This window comes from Leptonychotes weddellii, chromosome 6 (assembly GCF_054177405.1).
Source record: "Leptonychotes weddellii isolate Sample4059 chromosome 6, ASM5417740v2, whole genome shotgun sequence".
Classification (NCBI taxonomy): domain Eukaryota; kingdom Metazoa; phylum Chordata; class Mammalia; order Carnivora; family Phocidae; genus Leptonychotes; species Leptonychotes weddellii.
The window spans coordinates 51,352,504-51,373,585 of NC_138374.1; the positions used below are offsets into that span (position 1 = coordinate 51,352,504).

Below are 21,082 nucleotides of genomic sequence, written 5' to 3' on the forward strand. Positions count from 1 at the left end.
TGAGGCTGATGTTATTCCTTTTGTTAATATGCCTGACAACCGTTTATAATTATTGGGCCAGAATCAGCAGTTGTTAATAATCTTAGGGATGTAGTAATGTACTCTAATATAGTTTTACAGGAAAAAAAATCTTAAAACAGTTTTAAATGGGGGCCCCTGGGTGTCTCAGTCGTTGGGCTCAGGTCATGATCCCAGCGTCCTGGGATCGAGCCCCAGGTTGGGCTCCCTGCTCAGCGGGGAGCCTGCTTCTCCCTCTCCAGCTCCCCCTGCTGTGTTCCCTCTCTGTCTCTCTCTGTCAAATAAATAAAATCTTTTAAAAAAATTTTTTAAGTTTATCAGCACCTAGTACGTATTAAAGCCTCCATAAGTGTTTTGTTTGCGTGAATGAATGTGATAACCATAACTGGTATCCTTGTCTGCTCTCAAGCCTCCATCCATACTTTGCACAGTCACCATAAGGATCTTTCGAAAACACAAATCTGGGGGTGCCTGGGTGGCTCAGTCGCTTAAACATCTGACTCTTGATTTTGGCTCAGGTCTTGATCTCAGGGTCATGAGATGGAGCCCTAAGTCAGGCTCCACGTTCAGTGTGAGCTTGGGATTCTCTCTCTCCCTCTGCTTCTCCCCCTCCTCATGTGCATGCGTGCGCACACACACTCTCTTTCAAATTAAATTAAATTTAAATTTAAAAAAACACAAATCTGATTAACTTATTCCTGCTTAAAATCTTTTAGTGTATTCTGAGTAAGTGTTGAGATAAAGCCCATACTCCATTCATTTGTATGGCATCCAAGGCCCTTCAAAATTTGCCCTCCTTATATCATCTCTCTGTTCCCCATATCTATTATTCTATTCATGCCAGAACTACACACCACTTATTATGTCCTCACTTCTCACCTCCGTACCTCTGAACACATTGGGTGCCTCTCTTGTGTGCCATGGGACCTAGGACAACTGCTATCTAGCACTAGAATTGTGTCATAACTGTGTCTCTAGTACAGTTGAACAACACAGGTTTGAACTTTGTGGGTCTACTAATACATGGATTTTTTTGATAAGTACAATATTGTACCTGTATTTTCTCATGATTTTCCTAACACTTTCTCTAGCTTACTTTATTGTACAAATACAGTAATACATATAACATGCAAAATATGTGTTAATCTACTGTTTATGTTATCAGTAAGGCTTCCCAGTCATTAGTTTTGGGGAAGTCAGAAGTTACAGATTTTCTACTCCACAGGGATCAGTGCCCCTAACTCCTGCTTTGTTCAAGGGTGAAGTGTAGTTTTCTTTTTTTTTTTTTTCAAGATTTTATTTATTTATTTGGCAGAGAGAGAGACAGAGAGAGACGGAACACAAGCAGTGGGAGAGGGAGAAGCAGGCTTCCCTCTGAGCAGGGAGCCCAATGTGGGACTCGATCCCAGAACCCTGGGATCATGACCTGAGCCAAAGGCAGACACTTCAAGACTGAGCCACCCAGGCGCCCTGAAGTGTAGTTTTCAAACCTTGGGTGCATCAGAATCATCTGGAAAGCTTGTTAAAAACAAAATTGTTGGGGGGTACCTGGGTGGCTCAGTCAGTTGAGCGTCTGACTTGATTTCTGCTCAGATCATGATCTCAGGGTCCTGGGATTGAGCCCCACATTGGGCTCAATGGGGAGTCCTTGAGATTCTCTCTTCCTCTCCCTCAGTCCCTCTCTTCCTCTCTCTCTCTCTCAGATAAATAAATCTTTAAAAAAACAAAACGAAACTGTTGGGGTCCTACCCCCAGAGTTTGATTCAGTAGGTCTGGGGGGGCCCAAGAGTTTTCATTTCTAACTTGTTTCCAGGTGATGTTGACCCTGCTGGTGTGGGAGCCACACTTTGAGAAGTACCCTGGATTATAGTTCCATCAGGGTAGGGCCAATGAAACAGCACATACTTTCAGAAAACATGCTGAATATATGCATAAATAACAAAATAAATGGGGAGAGGGAAAGAAGTGGAGGAAGTAAAAATAACCCAGGTGATAGGGAATAAAGTAAGCAAGTTCTTCTCTCTACTTTGCCTTTGCCATTAAAACCTGGTATAGAGGGTTTCACAAAAGCACATCCTTGTATATTTCTCCCCTCACATCTTGCCTACCAAATTCTGTAGTTTCTAGTATTTTTCCAAAACAAGGTTATCGTGACCTAAATACTAAATTGTTTATCCTAAGTGAATTTTTTAAGATGCATTTGTGGGACTTGTAAATAGCACCATCATGGTCCTGCTCTGCTCTTTCTTGTTTTCCCTCCCAGGCCATTAAAACTCCTAGAGAACCTAGTCTGTTTCTTTATTCTAATGCTGAGGTGCATCATAATTCTTATCCATAATTTTATTACATTTGGACTTGCTGCAGGATTGTTGAACATGATGGTCAAAAAAGAGTTCTTGAGATGTTTTACAGTACAACTTTGTAAATTTATTTAAGTAGTGCGGGGGCAGGACCCCTGGGCAGAAAGTGCTGCACTTTTGCTGTATGAAGCTGGTGGTGGTTACATGCTTAGTGTTCAAGGGGGATGGGATGAGCAGGGAGCATTAGATCGTAAGTGTTTTCTTCAAATTTCGACTTGTAAAACTACTGGAGATTTCTCTGGTGCTTATCATTCAGCTTGATATTAACTACTGGTGAGATACACTGGTAGTCATGAGACCCTTTAAAAATGTAGCAACCATTTGATCCTTATCAACACTGCAGACTATAGGTCAGGCTTCTGGACTAAAGGTGAACATTTTTCTGTTTCTGTCCGTCATCATTTCCCTCCTGATGAATTTTCAGTACTTAAATCTTTAAGGTTGTTGAAGGACAAAGGGCTTATCTTCTGTAACTTCTTCAAGCTGACAGGGGTCATAAAGATGTCCCTATCCACGGATCGAAATTGATCACTGTCTGTGTCTACAAGTAACTATTACAGAAGGCAATTGTTGTAGAGTCCAGAGGTGACACTGGGGTAAATTTGTTTCAAGTAGTAAGGATCATCTGTCAGCTGGGCGAAGGAGTCAGGAACTGCTTGTATGTATCTCAACAATAGGAGAGAACAAAGTGAAAGACAACATATTAAGATTAATATAATAAAAATAAGAAGTGTGATAAGAAGATCCTTTAAAGTAGACCTTAGTCCACCTCCTGACCAGGAATTTAATCAGTCATTAAATGACATTGTAGAGTCTTTAAGAGCACCAATTTGATTTAGTAGTAGGAATATCCCTATTGGGGTGATGTATCATATCGGCTATGTATTGATGTAAATAATGCCAATCTGTACCTTATGATGGAGAAACCCACCAAGGGAGGCCTGAAGTGCTTGATATGGGCAGTAAGCCACAAATCCAAGGCAAAGATTGGTTTTGTAGCTCAGTGTAATGTTGTGCCCATTGTAAAAAAAAAAAAAAAGTTAACATTTAGGTACAGTGTGCATGTCTGCTAAAACTTTGGATACATTAGCAGAGTCATCTGGGATATACACAAAACATTTAGTCTCAATATTAGCAATAATAACTTTTTCTTTGACTTGCAGTCATCAAGGGCCATTAGGTTTTGGAGGGTCACGTTTCAAATTTGTGGGTGACTTCGTGTTGGGTTTAGTTAAAGGTGGAAGCTTTATGCTTGGCTAAAGCCTCGTTGGTAATTTTACATCGATAGAGGTGGCTCCCAGGACAAATATGGCTAAAGGATACACCATTAAGAAGCCTTCTTTGGGACACCTGGGTGGCTCAGTCGGTTAAGTGTCTGCCTTCGGCTCAGGTCATGATCCCAGGGTCCTGGGATCGAGTCCCATATTGGGCTCCTTGCTCGGCGGGGAGCCTGCTTCTCCCTCTGCCTGCCTCTCCCTCTGCTTGTGTTCTGTCTCTCTGTCTGACAAATAAATAAAATCTTAAAAAAAAAAAAAAGAAGAAGAATCCTTCTTTGCCTGATGTTTAGCCTTAACAATATCCTAACTTTGAGGAAATGCTAAAGTGAGAGATGACCTGTCTGGGGAAATAAGGGCATCCCAAGTATAGTCTCCGATCCAGTTATAAGGAAGGTGGGGCCATCCATTATCTCTAAATTCACCCTTATTTCCAGAGATAGCCAAATCAAGACTAATTCATTTGTAAAACAAGTCCAGTTTTATTTACATAAGCTCCTCAAGGAGAGTGATTGATCGTGTAGATCCTTTAAATCTGCTTTGCTGGAACTTTTCATAAGGGTATCCTTATGAAAAGTCTAAAAGTAGACTTTTAGAAGTCTAAAAGTTCTAGACTGAACTTTTAATAGCCTCTCAAACCAAAGCCAAGCCAAATACTTGTCATCAGACTTGCCTGTAATACCTGTAGATTAGGATATATTCCTCTTCTCGAGGTCCCCAGAATATCCTGAAGTTCCCGCACCTGCCAGGAAGTGACATTCTTTACTCACCTGGTAAGGCTGCTGGGAACTCTAAGCAAGATATCAAGCCAGTATTTCCAAGGGGCTCCATGGGCTCCATAAAGTCTACCTTAATTCCTTAAAGCTGTCTGGTCATATCTGAGTCTATGCATATCTCTCTCTAATATGACATTCCAGTCAAAGTCTTGGTAATATAACCAATGTTTCCAATGGTGTCCTGTTAGAAGGGGAACAGATTCTTACTGAACTTATGCAAATAACTGTAGTTGCCATGAAAGAAAGAATACTCACTGAGAATTTCTAAATTCTAGAGGGTTCAGGTAGGGAGAAAAGTTAAATGCTTCAATTTGTTCACAAAGAAATACTTTTTCACATTTCTGTAAGTCATGGGTATCTTAAGAGAAAATTTCCTTAAATCTGGAAGAGCAAATGTTAGAGAATCAGCAATGTTTCAAACAAGAGTCACATGCTCAGGGTGCCTGGGTGGCTCAATTGGTTAAGCATCCGACTTGATTTCGGCTCAGGTCATGATCTCAGGGTCCTGGATGAAGCCCCATGTCGGGCTCCATGCTCAGCAGGAAGTCTGCTTGAGATTTCCTCTCTCCCTCTCCCTTTGCCCCTCCCCCCTCAAATAAAGAAATAAATCTTTAAAAAAGCAAGAGTCACAAAAACTATAATCATCTTCCTCAGTTCATTTAGTCCCATATTACTAATTCTAGTTGTTTGGATGCAGCTTTTTTTGGTTAGTTCTGGAAATTCTTACCCAGTTTAGTTTTATTTTTTTATTTTTTTCCCAGTTAAGTTTTATCATTTTAAAGATATCAAAAACCTGCATTTTTTTAAAAGATTTTTTATTTAATCCTTTGAGAGACAGAGACAGAGACAGAACACAAGCAGGGGGAGTGGGAGAGGGAGAAGCAGACTCCCTGCTGAGCTGGGAGCCAGATGCAGGGCTCGATCCCAGGGCCTGGAGATCATGACCTGAGCTGAAGGCAGATGCTTAACCATCTGAGCCACCCAGGCGCCCCAAAAACCTGCATTTGTTAGAAGTCCTTTTTATGAATCTATTTGAAGATAAAACATATTTGCAAGAGCATCAGAACAATAACTATAAATAACCAAAAAAAACCCTTCAGAAAGATCCAATATAAGAATTAATCATAATGCAATTGACAAGGAAATCCACTTATTTCTATGACACACAACATTTCAATAGTTGAAGTAATGACCTTATCCCAGGACATATTAAAACTAAAAGAATTTTATATATATTTTATTTTTTATTTTATTTAGATTTTATTTATTTGTCAGAGAGAGAGAGAGCACACATGCAGGGGAAGCAGCAGAGGGAGAGGAGAAGCAGGCTCCCCACTGAGCAGGGAGCCCCAAGCGGGACTCGATCCCAGGACCCTGCGATCATGACCTGAGCCGAAGGCAGATGCTTAACCATCTGAGCCACCCAGGCGTCCCAAAGAATTTTATATATATTTTTAAATGGTTATAGCAGGGGCGCCTGGGTGGCTCAGATGGTTGGGTGTCTGCCTTCGGCTTAGGTCATGATCCCGGGGTCCTGGGATTGAGCCCCGTGTCGGGCTCCCTGCTCTGCAGGAGGCCTGCTTCTCCCTCCTCCACTCCCCCTGCTTGTGTTCCCTCTCTAGCTGTCTCTCTCTCTGTCATATATAAAAAAAAAAAAAAAAAAGAAAGTATTTAAATGGTTATAGCATTTACCTGTAGAACACAACCTAAGGCTTATCATCACTGGTTCGACAATGCATCCCATGTAATTTAACATACCAAATGAACAAGCCTTAATAAGTCAAAAGATGTCATTTACCATTTAAATCTCGAGAAGTTTGTTAAAAACCTTAGAAAGTTCTAAAGCACATACTTAGGGGTGCCTGGGTGGCTCAGTCGGTTAAATATCTGCCCTCAGCTCAGGTCATGAGGTCCTGGGAACCAGCCCTGCATCAGGTTCCCTGCTCAGCAGGGAGTCTGCTTTTCCCTCACTCTCTGTCCTACGCCCTGCTTGTGATCTCTCTCTCTCAAATAAATAAAATCTTTAAAAAAAAAATAAAGCACATACTTAAATAGGATTACAGATCATTATAAATTTAATATTTATATTTAACCAAGGTGACGATAAGGGATTCTATGGGAAGTTATATAGTTGTTAGCAAAACTTAGGTCCTTTAATATTGAAAAGTTTTAACTTTAAGTAATCAAAGACCTCATACAGACAAAACATCGAAGCTTTGGTTTTCTGGGCAGATAAAGAAAAACTTCACTTACATTTTCTTATCAAAAACAGGCCAACAATCCAAGAAAACTTTGTCTTCTTAACATACAGAAAAGGAGAATTTCAGTTTTATACCAGTGTACTTTTAAAATCCATTCATTTTGAGGGGCGCCTGGGTGGCTCAGTCGTTAAGCGGCTCAGGTCATGATCCCAGGGTCCTGGGATCGAGTCCCGCTTGGGGCTCCCTGCTCAGTGGGGAGCCTGCTTCTCCCTCTCCCTCCTGCTTGTGTTCCCTCTCTCGCTGTGTCTCTCGCTGTCAAAGAAATAAATAAAATCTTTAAAAAATAAATAAATAAAACCCATTCATTTCGAGGTGCCTGGCTGGCTCAGTCGGTGGAGGATGTGACTTCTGATCTTGAGGTTGTGAGTTCAAGCCCCATGTTGGTGTGGGGCCTCCTTAAAAATAAAATAAATAAATAAAATCAATTCTTTTTTTTTAAGATTTTATTTATTCATTTGACAGAAAGAGAGAGCACAAACAGGGGCAGCAGCGGAGGGAGAGGGAGAAGCGGGTTTCCCGCTGAGCAGGGAGCCCAACACGGGGCTCGATCCCAGGACTCTGGGATCCTGATCCGAGCCAAAGGCAGACACTTAACTGACTGAGCCACCCAGGCGCCCCTCGACTTTAATTCTGACCACACATAAAATTCTTTTCCAAAGATTTCCCTTCACAAACCTTCTACAATTTTCTTTTTTATTTATATTTTGTCCTAAGCCTTTTTTCTCTAAACAACCCATCTCATTTTAGGACAAAATTACTTTATTTTTCCCTCAACAAAAGGTAGTCCCATCCCTTATAACTTTCTCATGTATCTCCTACTTTCTTATAAGTAAAGTTGATTTCCTTATTTCCACCAGTCTTAATTACATTTAGCAGAATTTTAACTTTTAGAAACCTTTGCCCCCAATGAAAATTGAGTAGTAACCAATTGTGAACTGTCTGCTACACCAGGATTCTTTTAAAGCTGAAATTCATGAATACATTTCATAATTTCTAAAAACATAGGTTTTCCCATAGTATATTTACTACTAAAGCATGAAGCAATTTACTACAGACCCAAGTATCCTCAGTTTCTCTGCAATGAGAAGCCAAAAGCAGACAAACCTATGTTCAGTAACCAATGCTTTAGTATTTTATCTTTTTTTTTTTTTTGCTTTAGTATTTTATCTTATCTGGAAAAGACCTAGATATCCAATGAATTCGATTTCTCATTTAACTTAGCAAAACTTCAAAATTTGAGGTTACCAAAGATTTTGAAAGCTATTTAGAAGTTTTACCTATAAACCGTTTTATTTAGCCTACTTGGTTTTTAATAATTACCCATAAAACTCTGATGAGACAAACACAATTAACCCTCATGTTAAGTCATTTTTTGCTGACAACTGGCAGCAGAGGTAACATGAGCTTATTTGACCTTTAGTAAACCTTGGTAGAATACAAGTTTTATATTTAATGCTGATAATTCTAAAGACATGTCTACCTTAATTATTATTATTATTTTTTAAAGATTTTATTTATTTGACAAAGAGAGACAGCGAGAGAGGGAACACAAACAGTGGGTAGTGGGAGAGGGAGAAGCAGGCTTCCCATGGAGCAGGGAGCCCGATGTGGGGCTCGATCCCAGGACCCTGGGATCATGACCTGAGCTGAAGGCAGACGCTTAACGACTGAGCCACCCAGGCGCCCCATGTCTACCTTAATTAAACTAACAAATTTAAATTAGCTTAAATACCGAATATGTTACACTGGGTCCACTAAAAGTCAATCAATTTGTTCCCCACTGTCAATTTTTACCTGGGGCTCCCGTGGGGAAATCTGAAGGGGGCAGAAGTGGGGCGCTCTTGGCTCCTTGATGGGGAGGGTAGGAGGAGCAGGGACCAGTGACGCCAGGAGCCCGGGGAATGGTACAGGAGCTGCTTATGTAAGGCGGCTCCCGATGGTGCAGGAACAGGAGGGAGAGAGGGGCACAGAATAGGTGAGGTGCTGCCAGGAAGCCTGGAAGCGGATAAAAGCCCAGAGGGCAGAGAAAGAGGACTCCTGGTCAGAAAGATCTTCAGCTCTGACAGATGAGCAGACGGACATTTTCTTTTTTCCACCCACAAAAAGTGAGGGGCGCGGGGCGCCTGGGTGGCTCAGTTGGTTAAGCGACTGCCTTCGGCTCAGGTCATGATCCTGGAGTCCCGGGATCGAGTCCCGGGATCGAGTCCCGCATCGGGCTCCCTGCTCTGCAGGGAGTCTGCTCCTCCCTCTGACCCTCCCCCCTCTCATGTGCTCTCTGTCTCTCTCATTCTCTCTGTCTCAAATAAATAAATAAAATCTTTAAAAAAAAAAAAAAGTGAGGGGCGCCTGGGTGACTCAGTTGGTTAAGCGTCTGCCTTCGGCTCAGGTCATGATCCCGGGGTCCTGGGATCGAGCCCCACTCAACGGGGAGCCTGCTTCTCCCTCCCCACCCCACCCCTGCTCTCTCTCTTTCTCTCTCTCTCTTTCTCAAATAAATAAATAAAATATTTCTTTTAAAAAAGTGAAAATGGGCAGTCCATGTTGGACCAGAGAAGACAAGGAACCTCCCCAAAACAAAGGGAGTTTTGGCAGCTGTTTGGGTATTCCTTAAAGTCCCTGTCCCAAGGTGAACTAACCAGATAATTGGTTCCAATTATCCTAACTATTAACCTGGGAAACGAATGATGGAGAAAACCCCACATACAACAAGAGTCAGACAACATTCATTCAGTCCTCTCAAGAGTATATTCCAGATCTGACACACAAAGAAGAAGCAAACAAAGAGGAAGCTAGTGACTTAGGAAAAACAGGCAGGCATGTAAGGATCTTGACAGCAACGTGTTTACAAAAGAGTCGCACATCTTGGGGGTTAGATTTATTTTATAGCCCAACAGCATGGGGTGCTTTTTTTAAAATCCAAATTGACTCCAATATGCTAGGAAACAGCCCAAGAGGGAATCCTTTAGGATCGAGAAAGCTGATGTCCTAGTCCATTCCTATAAAACGAAGAGAGTACTTTACCCCAAATCCCCTTCGGCTTCTGAATGGCATCCCATCAGGAATATTGCCAAAGGTTCCTGAGGTTCAGGGTGGTGGGAGGCATCCCTCTTCTCAACCGCTCTGACACCTTGGTACTACCTGAGAAGTGATGTTGACCTCCCTTCCCTTCCCCATTGCACCCTAGACCACAAAGGCTGGTGAATGGACTAAAACACACAGAGACTGGGGCTGCCTCTTTCCATTCTGGGGAAGCCAATATATTTGGCCACCAATATTAATACCCTTTGAAAGCCTCTGGATCTAGTATTAATGGATGGGGTAGAGGTCCTGGCCTTTGTTAAGAAGGGACAGCTATTTTATATCATATTGTCATGTATCTAAGCTAGAAGTACTTTCATTCTAAGAGCAGGACTGTTGCCCATGGGTAAGGACAAATGAGAGACATGAAGAAATGAAAGTGTGGAACCCCTGTCTAATCCAGGCAACTTTCTCGTGAGCTTTATCCATGATCCAGTCCCAAGGGAGTGGTCCCCCATTGGGTGAGTGCCCCAACTGGGTAATAGCTCCGGTCCCTTTCAGGAAGAAAACGGTCAGACATGTCTTAGACTTTATGCTCATTGAGGGATCACACTGGGTTATTTAGGAAGAAACCTTACACAGGAGTCTTAAGATTGGCAGCCATCCAAATGCCATGAATGGCTGTCCCATGCCTGAGAAGAATACAAGTATTAACAGGTAAAACAGGAAGAGCCTGATTTCTGAGCCCAACACCATTACGGCCAAGGTACTGATGTCCATCCAGCCAGATGGCAGGAGTTTGTCCCTCCCTGTAGTTTGGGCATGGGCAGAAGGTTCTCTCCTGAGCACTCAGCAAGACCTGTTCCAAAGGGTTGTACTATTCAGGACATCTCTGAAAAGGAACAAGTTAAAAACAAAGACCGGGGATAAAGAAGACTAACCAAGCCACATCAGGGCTCTTGGATTCATTCATAATTCCTGTACAGACCACCAAAATTGTGGCATCGCTGAGCTTGCCAGTCAAGAAGTAATTCTGGAGACATTTTATGGTGCAACTTAGTAAGTTTCAGTAGCACAGGGACAGGACCCCTGGGCAGAAAGTGCTGCACTTTTGCTGTATGAAGCTGGTGGTGGTTACATGCTTAGTGTTCAAGGGGGACGGGACGAGCAGGGAGCATTAGATCATAAGGGTTTTCTTCAAATTTCTTCTCATAAAACTACTTCCATAAGATTTCTCTGGTGCTTATCATTCAGCTCGATATTAACTCAGTGAGATGTACAGGCACTCACGAGACTTTTAAGATTTATTTATTGGGGCACCTGGGTGGCTCAGATGGTTAAGCATCTGCTTTCAGCTCAAATCATGATCCCGGGGTCCTGCGATTGAGCCCCACCCACATGGGGCTCCCTGCTCGGCGGGGAGCCTGCTTCTCCCTCTCCTTCTACTGCTCCCCCTGCTTGTGCTCTCTCACTCGCTCTGTCAAATAAATAAATAAAATATTTTTAAAAAATAAAGATTTATTTATTAATTCAAAGAGAGAGAGTGAGCAGGGGGAGTGGGAGAGGGAGAAGCAGGCTCCCTGCCGAGCAGGGAGCCCAACACTAGGCTCCATCCCAGGACCCTGAGATCATGACCTGAGCCGAAATCCAGGGTCGGTTGCTTAACCAACTGAGCCACCAAGGTGCCCCTGGCATGAGACCTTTTAAGAATGTAGCAACCAGTGCATATTTGACCCTTATTGAAACTGTGCAGGCTATAGGGCATGCTTCTGGGCTAACAGTGAACATTTTTCTGTTTCTGTCCCTCATCAGACTTTTTTCTAGAGGAGGACACCTAATTTTATAATCACTAGGAAAATAAGGTTCACTAATTTATTCAGATATTGAAAGTATATTATGTCATAAGCACAAAGTACACTAAAACAAGACTGAGCCAAGAGGCTTAAAATCCATAAAATCAAAGTCTTTTATAAAAGTGTGGTGAGCAGAGTCCCGGAGGTGTGCACAGCATGCCTTGACAGCACAAGAGAGAACATCTAGCTCTTTGACTTGGAGATGGAAATGGTGTCTGGCAAGACCGGCCAGCAGAGCTTGCAAAAAGCTAGCTGGAGTGCAGACGGGAGAGCGGTCATCCTCCAAGGGGCTTAGAAAAACGGGAGCGGTTATGTAGTATGGAGTTTAAGCTTTCTCCTGGAATGGAGTCACTAAAGATTTTGGATAGGGGAGTGACTAGGAATTATGCTCATGGAAGGCCCGAAGCCTTAAAAAGGATCTATTAAAAGGTGCACAGTTTCCTCATTATGCCTTTGATTTGAAACTTAAAATATGTTATATTCCAATTCAGGCTAGTAGAAGCCCCTGGTGCCTTTATGTCTGTTCAACAGATTCCGTTGAATACAAAAGGAATGAAATTAAGATGTTACTGACTCACCCAGTACTTAGGATTGAGTATTCCAATTACTTGATCCATACTGATGAAGGAGTCTGCAATATGCCACTGTGGCATAAGAATTTTGAGGAGAAGGCATTTGAGTTCCTGAAATCCTCTGCCTCAAAGCAAAGCCTCCCAAAGGAACTCAATTATCATAAATCCCCTCTCAGGGAGCAACCAGGGAAGATGATCTCATCACCAGGTACAGTGAAAGTTGGCACCACGCCTAAACAGACTTTGTCACAAAACTATTTTATCTTCCATCAATTCTCCTAAGGGCCCATTTATCTTTCTTAAGTCATTTGTTTTCCCATAAGTGCCCTTTCTACCCCCAACTTCCCCTATGAAGAAGTCATGTATAAGTGTCCTTCACCCCCTTTCCCCTATCAAGATGATATATAAGGTCCCAAATTCTAACTACCCCTTTAAGTTACATTTTTGTGAACTCCCTCATACTCATTAAGTCAGTCTTTTCTCTTGCTTGTCTTTTGTCAGTTTAATCAGCACGCTCCCAAACACAGAATCTAAGAAAGTAGAGGAAAAGTTCTTCCTCCCCAACAATTCAAAACAGTGCCTGCCAGCCACTTATTTCTAATTATGTACTTTCCCCCTTTTATGATTTCAAAATAATAAAACTCCTTTGGGAGCTGCTTCTCAAATTTAATAGAGCCTAAGGTAGAATCGGCTAAGTGTTCTAGTTTTTAATCTGATGATTACATTTAAAAGGAACTGTGATTCTTGATTTCTGTAATTTGTCACTGTGGTTTCTTTAAAAGCCCAGGGTGCTGGATTTACAAACTCTAAAAACCTTCATTTAGGTGCTTGTTTAGAATTAACATCTTTTAGATGTTAACCTCCATGTTTATGTATAACTGAAAAACCGTAAGTATGACAAATTAATGCTTTTTGGTCTTTAGAATTGAGAATTGAAAGGTAAAGTAGATAGGAAATGTGTGAGTAGGGAAAGTAGTTGATAATTTACCAATCATTCTTGAAAGAAAACTTGAGAGGGTGTAAACTGACCAGGACTGCCTGATCGGAAGGGTTAAGAATTGCTAAAATTCTAGTTTTTCTAAAAACTGATGATTGTTCCTTGTTTTTCTTTTTTAAGATTTTGAGAGAGAGCGCACAAGTGGGGCAGGGGGAGGTAGGGGCAGAGGGAGAGGGAGAAGCAAAGTCCCCACTGAGCAGGGAGCCTGACGTGCGGCTGGATCCCAGGACCCTGAGATCATGACCTGAGCTGAAGGCAGACGCTTAACTGACTGAGCTACCCAGGCACCCTGTTGATGTTTTTAAAAAGATTTTTAATTTTTTTCAATTTTTAAAAATATTTTTGAGAGAGCGAGCCATGAGCAGGGAGGAGGGGCAGGGAGAACCAGACTCCCCATTGAGCAGGGAGCCCAATGTGGGACTCGATCCCAGGACCCTGGGATCATGACCCGAGCTGGACAGATGCTTAACCAACTGAACCACCCACGTGCCTGTAAGATTTTAGAGAGGAGCATGGGGGGAGGGGGTTTGCAGAGGGGCAGAAGGAGAGGGCCCCCCCCCGACTCTTCATTTTATTTCATGAGGTTCTTGCTATCAGATTCTGCTAACAGAAATTCAGAATGATTAAACTGTGTCCCTCTTGTATTTTTTTTAGTTCTGCTTCAAAAAATAAAGTTCAGGGGGCACCTGGGCTCAGTTAAACATCCGACTCTTGATTTTGGCTCAGGTCATTATCTCAGGGTCGTGAGATGGAGCCCTGCATCCGGCTCCCAGTTCAGCATGGAGTCTGCTTGAGATTCTCTCTCCTTCTCCCCCTGCTTGCATGTTCTCTAAAATAATTTTTTTTTTTTAAAAGTTCAAAACTACAAAAAAAACACAAAAAAACAACAACAAAGAAACCTCTTCGCTAGTGACGGAAACAACCATTTACATGGTTTAGACAGTGGTTCTCAACCCTGGATGTTTTTTTTAACGCTGAGACCCTGACCCCTGAAATTCTGATTTTATGGTCTGGGTAGGACCCAACATGGTTATTTTAGATTTTTTTTTATTTATTTGTGAGAGAGAATGAGAGACAGCATGAGAGGGAGGAGGGTCAGAGGAAGAAGCAGGCTCCCTGCCGAGCAGGGAGCCCGATGTGGGACTCGATCCCGGGACTCCAGGATCATGACCTGAGCCGAAGGCAGTCGCTTAACCAACTGAGCCACCCAGGCACCCCAACATGGTTATTTTAAAAAGCTAAACTGATTTGAACACGCAGCCAGGGTTGAGAACCACTGGATATTGCATTTTTAAAAATTAAGTAATCTCTGCACCCAGCATGGGGCTTGAACTCACTACCCTGAGATCAAGAGTCACATGCTCAGGGTGCCTGGGTGGCTCAGTCAGTTGAGCGGCTGACTCTTGATTTTGGCTCCGGTCATGATCTCAGGGTTCCTAGGTTGGGCTCCATGGTCAGCGGGGAGTCTGCTTGAGGATTCTCTCTCCCTCTACCCCTCACCCTGCTCACTCACGCTCTCTCTCAAATAAATGATTAAAAAAAGTCACATGCTCTGAGCCTCTGTACTTATTAAAAGCACAAATTTTTTTCAGTTTATTTCTAGTTAACTGGCCAAATTTTTACCCAATTCACCAAATATTGATTTCAAATATTTATTCTTCAAATTGGTTATGCAACAATTAAGTGAATAAGCATCCTATTTATGTGTTTTAAACCACCTAATTAAAAGCATTATATAACTATTTGAAATTAAAACTGACAATATTTATAAAAACTTCTTGTAACAAATATAGCTTCCTAAACTATGAGCAATCCTGTCCTCAATGAATAAATATGACAGTGAGATTTGAGAATAGAACATTTTAATCATTCAAATAGCAAGCTCAGTATCATTTCAAATTCTTTATTATACATCATGGTTGCACAATTTGAGGCTGGTTAAATATAATTGTTTTCAAAATTTCTTCGAATATTTTCTAGATTACTACATGCAAGTGACCATGAAAATATCTGGCATCTTTAAATTTTGAAACTCTGAACAGGCACTTACATGAAGGAAAACATTACCATTCACAGATAGCCACATTTAAAATAGATGCTCCAGCACATGGTACATGGAACCTTTTGCCAGTAAAGAAGTTGGTTACTGACCATTTTATCAAAGTGCCATAGTAGTAAACAGGTTTAGAGAAATGTAATTTGGGTTACTTAGCTTACTCATAAAGTAAGGTTAACTGACAAGACTTGCGCTGAAGTGTATAAAAAAATATTGGTACAAAAACCAGTGAACCCTAAGTGAAAGTAGTTTCACACAGCAGGCTTCATTTTAGTTCCTACACTCCACATTTAGTGTATCTGAGATCAGACCCCATGCATATGAACAGATGACTAAAACCTTCTTTTTACAACTTTGAACAAATGGCTTGAATTTAGTGTTAACAAAATTTAAACAGAGTGGGTGAAATTACATTTGAGTTTGAACTACCCAAAGTTCCAGTTTAACAAACATGAAATTGTCCAGATCTAGATAACTACATGCTTCACAGGTCCTCCTGAGTTCCCCATCCTCAAACTTTCCCCTGGAAAGGGAAGAGAGTATTTGTGAAGACAACAAAATTATAATTTCATGTATGTGGTAAAAAGATGTCTTAAATTAAAAAAAAAAAATTCAAAGTAGTTACAGAAAAATGATATAGTTTTAACAAATTCGAAAATGCCAACAGAGTCAACTCTACATTGCAGAAAACATACACTGGTACCTGCTGGATAGTAATAGCAAAATAGTTACTTAATATGGCAAAAAAGAAAGAAAGAAAAGAATGAATGAAAGAAAGAGAAAAGGAAGAGGAGGAGGGAGGGAGGGAGGAAGGGAAGGAGGAAGGAAGGAAGGAAGGAAGGGGCAAGCAAGCAGGCCACGGTGACATGCCACATAATCTCGGGGAAAAATTTTAACATTCACAAAACAGAAGACTTCAAAGAGGATACAATTCAGGAAGCCATGGAATGGTGGAATCAAAAGCACCTACAGTGAAACACTCCATAGGTATTTCTCAAACACACATGTAGAAACAAATGTATTCCTCAAAAATACTGAGATGCCATGTTTTAAATCTTTGCAGGATTTAAGGCCCATTCAATTTTTCTATTTTTATTTGAACACGAAATACTTAATTTTTTGCATGTAGAGAATAAGAGGTAATTATTAGCATGAAAAAGGAGAAAAGTATTTATAATCAACATTACTAAGAAAAGCGAAATTACAAATACCAGCCTACTCACATGAAAATCTTTAATGTTTATGTTTATGCATATCTGAGTGCTTATTATCAGGTCAAAGTGTGCAGTAAAAAAAAAAAAATACAAGAAAGAAAAAACGGCAGCTTAAGAAAGTTCCAGTGTTTCAAAGAAAGCGCTTTTTTTAATGTATATACATGAAGAACATTTAGTTGTATCATAAAATAAATGCAGCACTGTAAGATAAAGGAAGACTATTATAAATGGAGTTTTGGCCTTTTCCCCCACTACAAGCTGCAACCATCTTTAACCCGCTGAACTTAATCTCAATGGATATAGGAGTTTTTTGTTTTTCTTTTTTTCTCCTATTCAGTTCACATTTCAGGCTGTTCAGCAGATGCCTGTGATTCTGGTGATTCAAATCGCTGGTGAAAGTTTGTTCTCTGTTTCCTCAATTTTTCAGGAGCTTTTCTCCATAAAATGATCTCCTGGTAAAACATATGCAAGACATCAACAAATTAACATTCTCATATTATGCCTTAAATCTTCACCATGGAAATAATGCCACTTCAATTTTAACTAACAAAATTAGATTCTTCCCAACAAAAGCTGTTCTCTTTGCTGAGTGACCTACTTTCTTCCAGTTCTAATCTTGGACCACCCCTTCTGCCAGCCCTGCTTCCCTCTCATAAGCACCTATGTACACCACCACTGCCAATCCAATGTGGCACAAGATTCTAGCTATTACTGATTTCAAGAATTCCTAAAATCTGTCCTTGGTTTGCTATTTTGCCCTTAGCCAAGTTCAAACCTCTGTAACTTCAACCTCAGACACTAAGAGCTTCTTGGTAGACAGCTTGGCCTCCAGTGCCTGAGGCTTCTTTCTAACCCACCCTTCCAATCACTACCGAATTTGGCTAAAACACTGCTTCAACCGCACTTTGGTAGTTCTCAGTGCCTCTAGGATAAATCTCAGACCAGGCATTCAAGGTCCTTCATAACCTTTATCCAATTTACCAACATCACTCTGTTCCCCCACCAGCCAAACAGTTAATGCTCTCCTCCCAATGCACTCCAAATAAACCCACCCTACAATTTCTCCTATATATATTTTTTCAAATACTTATTCCTCTGCCTATCCAAATCTTGTTCCAACCAATCCATCCTGAGATCTCTTTTAAATTCCTAAGATTTAAAAAAAAAAAAAAATCCTAAATTTGCTCTGTGAAGTCATGACAGGCTGTTTATGTTGGTTACCAAACAGCCAAATGAATGCCGTGGGAAGCAACGTATTCATTCAATAGGCTACAATATGTAACTGATTTGGAAACTGTAAAGTTTATATAATCTTTTTTTTTAAGAGGGGGGAGGGGCCGAGGGAGAGGAAGAGAGAGAATCCCAAGCAGGCTCTACACCCAGAGCAGAGCCCAATGTGGGGTTCGATCTCACGACCCTGAGATCATGACCTGAGCTGAAATCGAGTCAAGACACTTAACGGAGCCACCCAGGCGCCCCTATATAATCTATCTTGAGTTACAAATTACCTATTTTTTTTTTTAAGATTTTATTTATTTATCTGACAGAGAGAGACATAGCCAGAGAGGGATCACAAGCAGAGGGAGTGGGAGAGGGAGAAGCAGGCTTCCTGACGAGCAGGGAGCCCGATGCGGGGCTTGATCCCAGGACCCTGGGATCATGACCTGAGCCGAAGGCAGACGCTTAACGACTGAGCCACCCAGGTGCCCACAAATTACCTATTTTTAATCTTACAGCATTATGGCAATATCAAAAGAAAAGGTTTTCTCTCTTCTAAATTATGGTCGAACTATAATTTAAGTTTTCTGTTAATTAGCTTTTTATAATTTTTCTCTTTCCACACATATGCAATGTGAGAACCCTGAAGACAAACTATGTTTATAAAAGGTAGATTTTGTATTCTTCACAATACTCAGTGCAGAATAATTTCTAATTTAGTTTTGAGTACTCAACTGACATTCAAATATTTATTACTCTGGTTCATAATATAAAAGACCATTCCAATCACAATCTTCACTGAAAATTCACCAAAGGCTTTTGATTTTCAAATGAGAACTAGTTTTATGATAAACATTTTATATAAAAAAAAGTATTAGATTTGGGTCATCTCAGGTAAATTTACAACAGAATGGAAAACCAGAATCCATCAAGTTAATGAAATCATTCAAAGTGATAACGAAAATCTACACCTGTTGATAAAGGAAAGATATTCAAGACACTACTGAATGAAAAAGCAAATTAAAGAACAACACACATATGATCTAAATACACATATACAAGTTTGTCTGGAAAACTACTCACAATGATGGTGGAATTTTTGTTAACCTGTTCTTTATTGCCTAATTTTTTTAACAAACAGTAGGTATTATTTTTATAAAAAAAAAAAACAAAACTTTCAAAAGAAAAATAAAATCTCTGCCAAATTACAGCCCATTCTGGGGTCCTGCAGAATGATAGGGAAGAGATCTATCACGACACTATTCCATTCACACCTAAATTCCTTATCATAGAAACTCCCACTTGCTCAGTACTGTAAAGCTTAGAAAAGTGAGTGCTTTCCAGGTGTTTTTAGAACTGCCATAGAACAAAACATCAGCCTTGGTGGAACATCAGCCTTGGTGGCACCATACCTGCTGCTTGAAGTACCTTCTGTCTTCCTCATCAACAAGGACTAGATTCAAAAAGTACCTTACTGAAAATTTTTTGTTCACATCTCTCATTGTTGGAGTTGGGTCATATCCCGCTAAAAACAGTCTTATTGGAATTGATTCACCTGAAAGAAAAACAATTTCCATTTAATTCTAAAGATGAAAATATGGTCACATAACACCTAGAACTAAGCATTATAGAGAAGACACTAACAGTTTAGTTCTTCATGAGATGGCAGCCTAACAAAAACCTTATTTAAAAAAAAAAATTTTTTTTTTTAGAGCTTTTATTTATTTGTCAGAGAAAGAGAGAGAGAGTGAGCACAAGCAAGGGGAGCTGCAGGCAGAGGGAGAAGCAGGTTCCCCACTGAGCAAGAAACCAGATGGGTGGCTCCATCCCGGAACCTTGGGATCGTGACCTGAGCCGAACGTGGACACTTAACCAACTGAGCCACCCAGGCGCCCCATAACGAAAACTTTAGACCAGGGTTTCTCAGCCTTAGCACTACTGCCATTTTGGGCCCGATAATTCTTCGTTGTGGTTAAGTTCTGTTCACTAGATATCAGCAGCATTCCCCAAGTGTGGCAACCAAAAATAACTCCAAGCCACAACAAATGTCCAGGGGGTGGTGGTGGAGCAAAACGGCCCCTAGATGAGAACCACTGCTCTACAGTCAGAATGCCTGGATTCAGATGCCAACTCTACAACTTACTGGCCATGTGACCTTGGCCAAATCACTTAACCATTCTGTTTCAAGTTCCTTATCTGTGAAATGGAAAATAGCTATAATATCCATCTTGTAGAGATTTGTAAGGACTATATGAGTCAATATATGTAGAAAGCTTAGAATAGTGCCAGCAGGTAAGTGCTGTTTTAGTAGTTCTGTTATTCTTTCCATGAAGTTTACCATAATTTCTAATCATGTGTATAAGTTCTTCAATACTTATTAACTAATTCATCCAAAGCAACAAACATGTTCCTAATGATGATTATTCCTTCATTACCAAAAAGATTCTCGTGGTTTTTTTCCTAAGGGTAACTATTTGCATATTCTGTTTTGAATCTTTTATATGTAATACTTTTCTTGTGCACATCCATTTCCTGAAAGATATATGATCCATTACTTTACATAAAACTTTGTGGCTGCTGAAATTTTACAAAGTAATGTTGCCTAACAGGAGTGTGTACACACACACACACACACACACACACACACACACACGTCTTGAATTTAGAAAGACCTGGGCTCAAATCCAGTTCTGCAATGATTAGCTATTAAAGGAAACCAGATTATGTCACCACAAATCTGCCTCTTTGACATAAAAATTATTTTGAGCTGAAGGCAATTACGAAGCAGCAAAGAGCAGAAAAGGCTCCCCATTTTCTGCCTAAAGGCAGGCTGTAACTTCTCCCTTTAATGAAGATAGTCTCATCAGCCCAGGGATGGCTGATCAGGAATCAGCAAACAAACCTTACTCCATTTGTTTCCTCCCTTAGATTTATTTACCTTCACACAGCTTGCCACACCCCTGGAGAAGCCTGCAACTACTTTCCTTTGTCCAGTTAGATCTTGAAATTTATTGTTCTTTTGAAGATGCTATATATGCTGAAATTCTAAGCCACTGTTTTGAGTTATTTTTTGTTGAGGTTTTTCCTGCATGATGTGCACTGCACACATTAATAAACTTTTTTTCCTTTATTAATCTGTCCTTTTGAGAGTCCCAGCTGAAAATCTAAGATGGGTAAAGTTCTGCCTCCCCTACACTTTACCTTTAACAAGTTTTTTAACCTCTTTGTATCTCAGTTTAATCTGTAGAATAAGATACCATCACCTAGGATGAACCATGAGAGACGATGGACTCTGAAAAACAGGCTGGGGGTTCTAGAGGGGAGGGGGGTGGGAGGATGGGTTGGCCTGGTGGTGGGTATTGAGGAGGGCACGTTCTGCATGGAGCACTGGGTGTTATGCACAAACAATGAATCATGGAACACTTCATCTAGAACTAATGATGTAATGTATGGGGATTAACATAA

At 40.8% G+C, this 21,082-nt stretch overlaps 1 protein-coding gene across 3 annotated transcripts in view; it reads right to left on the reverse strand.

Moving 5' to 3' along the window:
- Positions 1-15,016: 15,016 nt before the first annotated feature.
- VPS26A (VPS26 retromer complex component A) overlaps positions 15,017-21,082 on the reverse strand; it is a 34,637-nt gene continuing 28,571 nt past the window's right edge. For all 3 annotated transcript variants that reach the window (XM_006728907.3, XM_006728906.3, XM_031022009.2), the window contains 2 exons: positions 19,030-19,172; positions 15,017-16,851 (listed from right to left, as the gene is read on the reverse strand). In XM_006728907.3, coding sequence (XP_006728970.1) covers positions 16,738-16,851; positions 19,030-19,172 — 257 coding nt within the window. In that variant the 3' untranslated portion in view covers positions 15,017-16,737. The remainder of the gene's footprint in view (positions 16,852-19,029; positions 19,173-21,082) is intronic.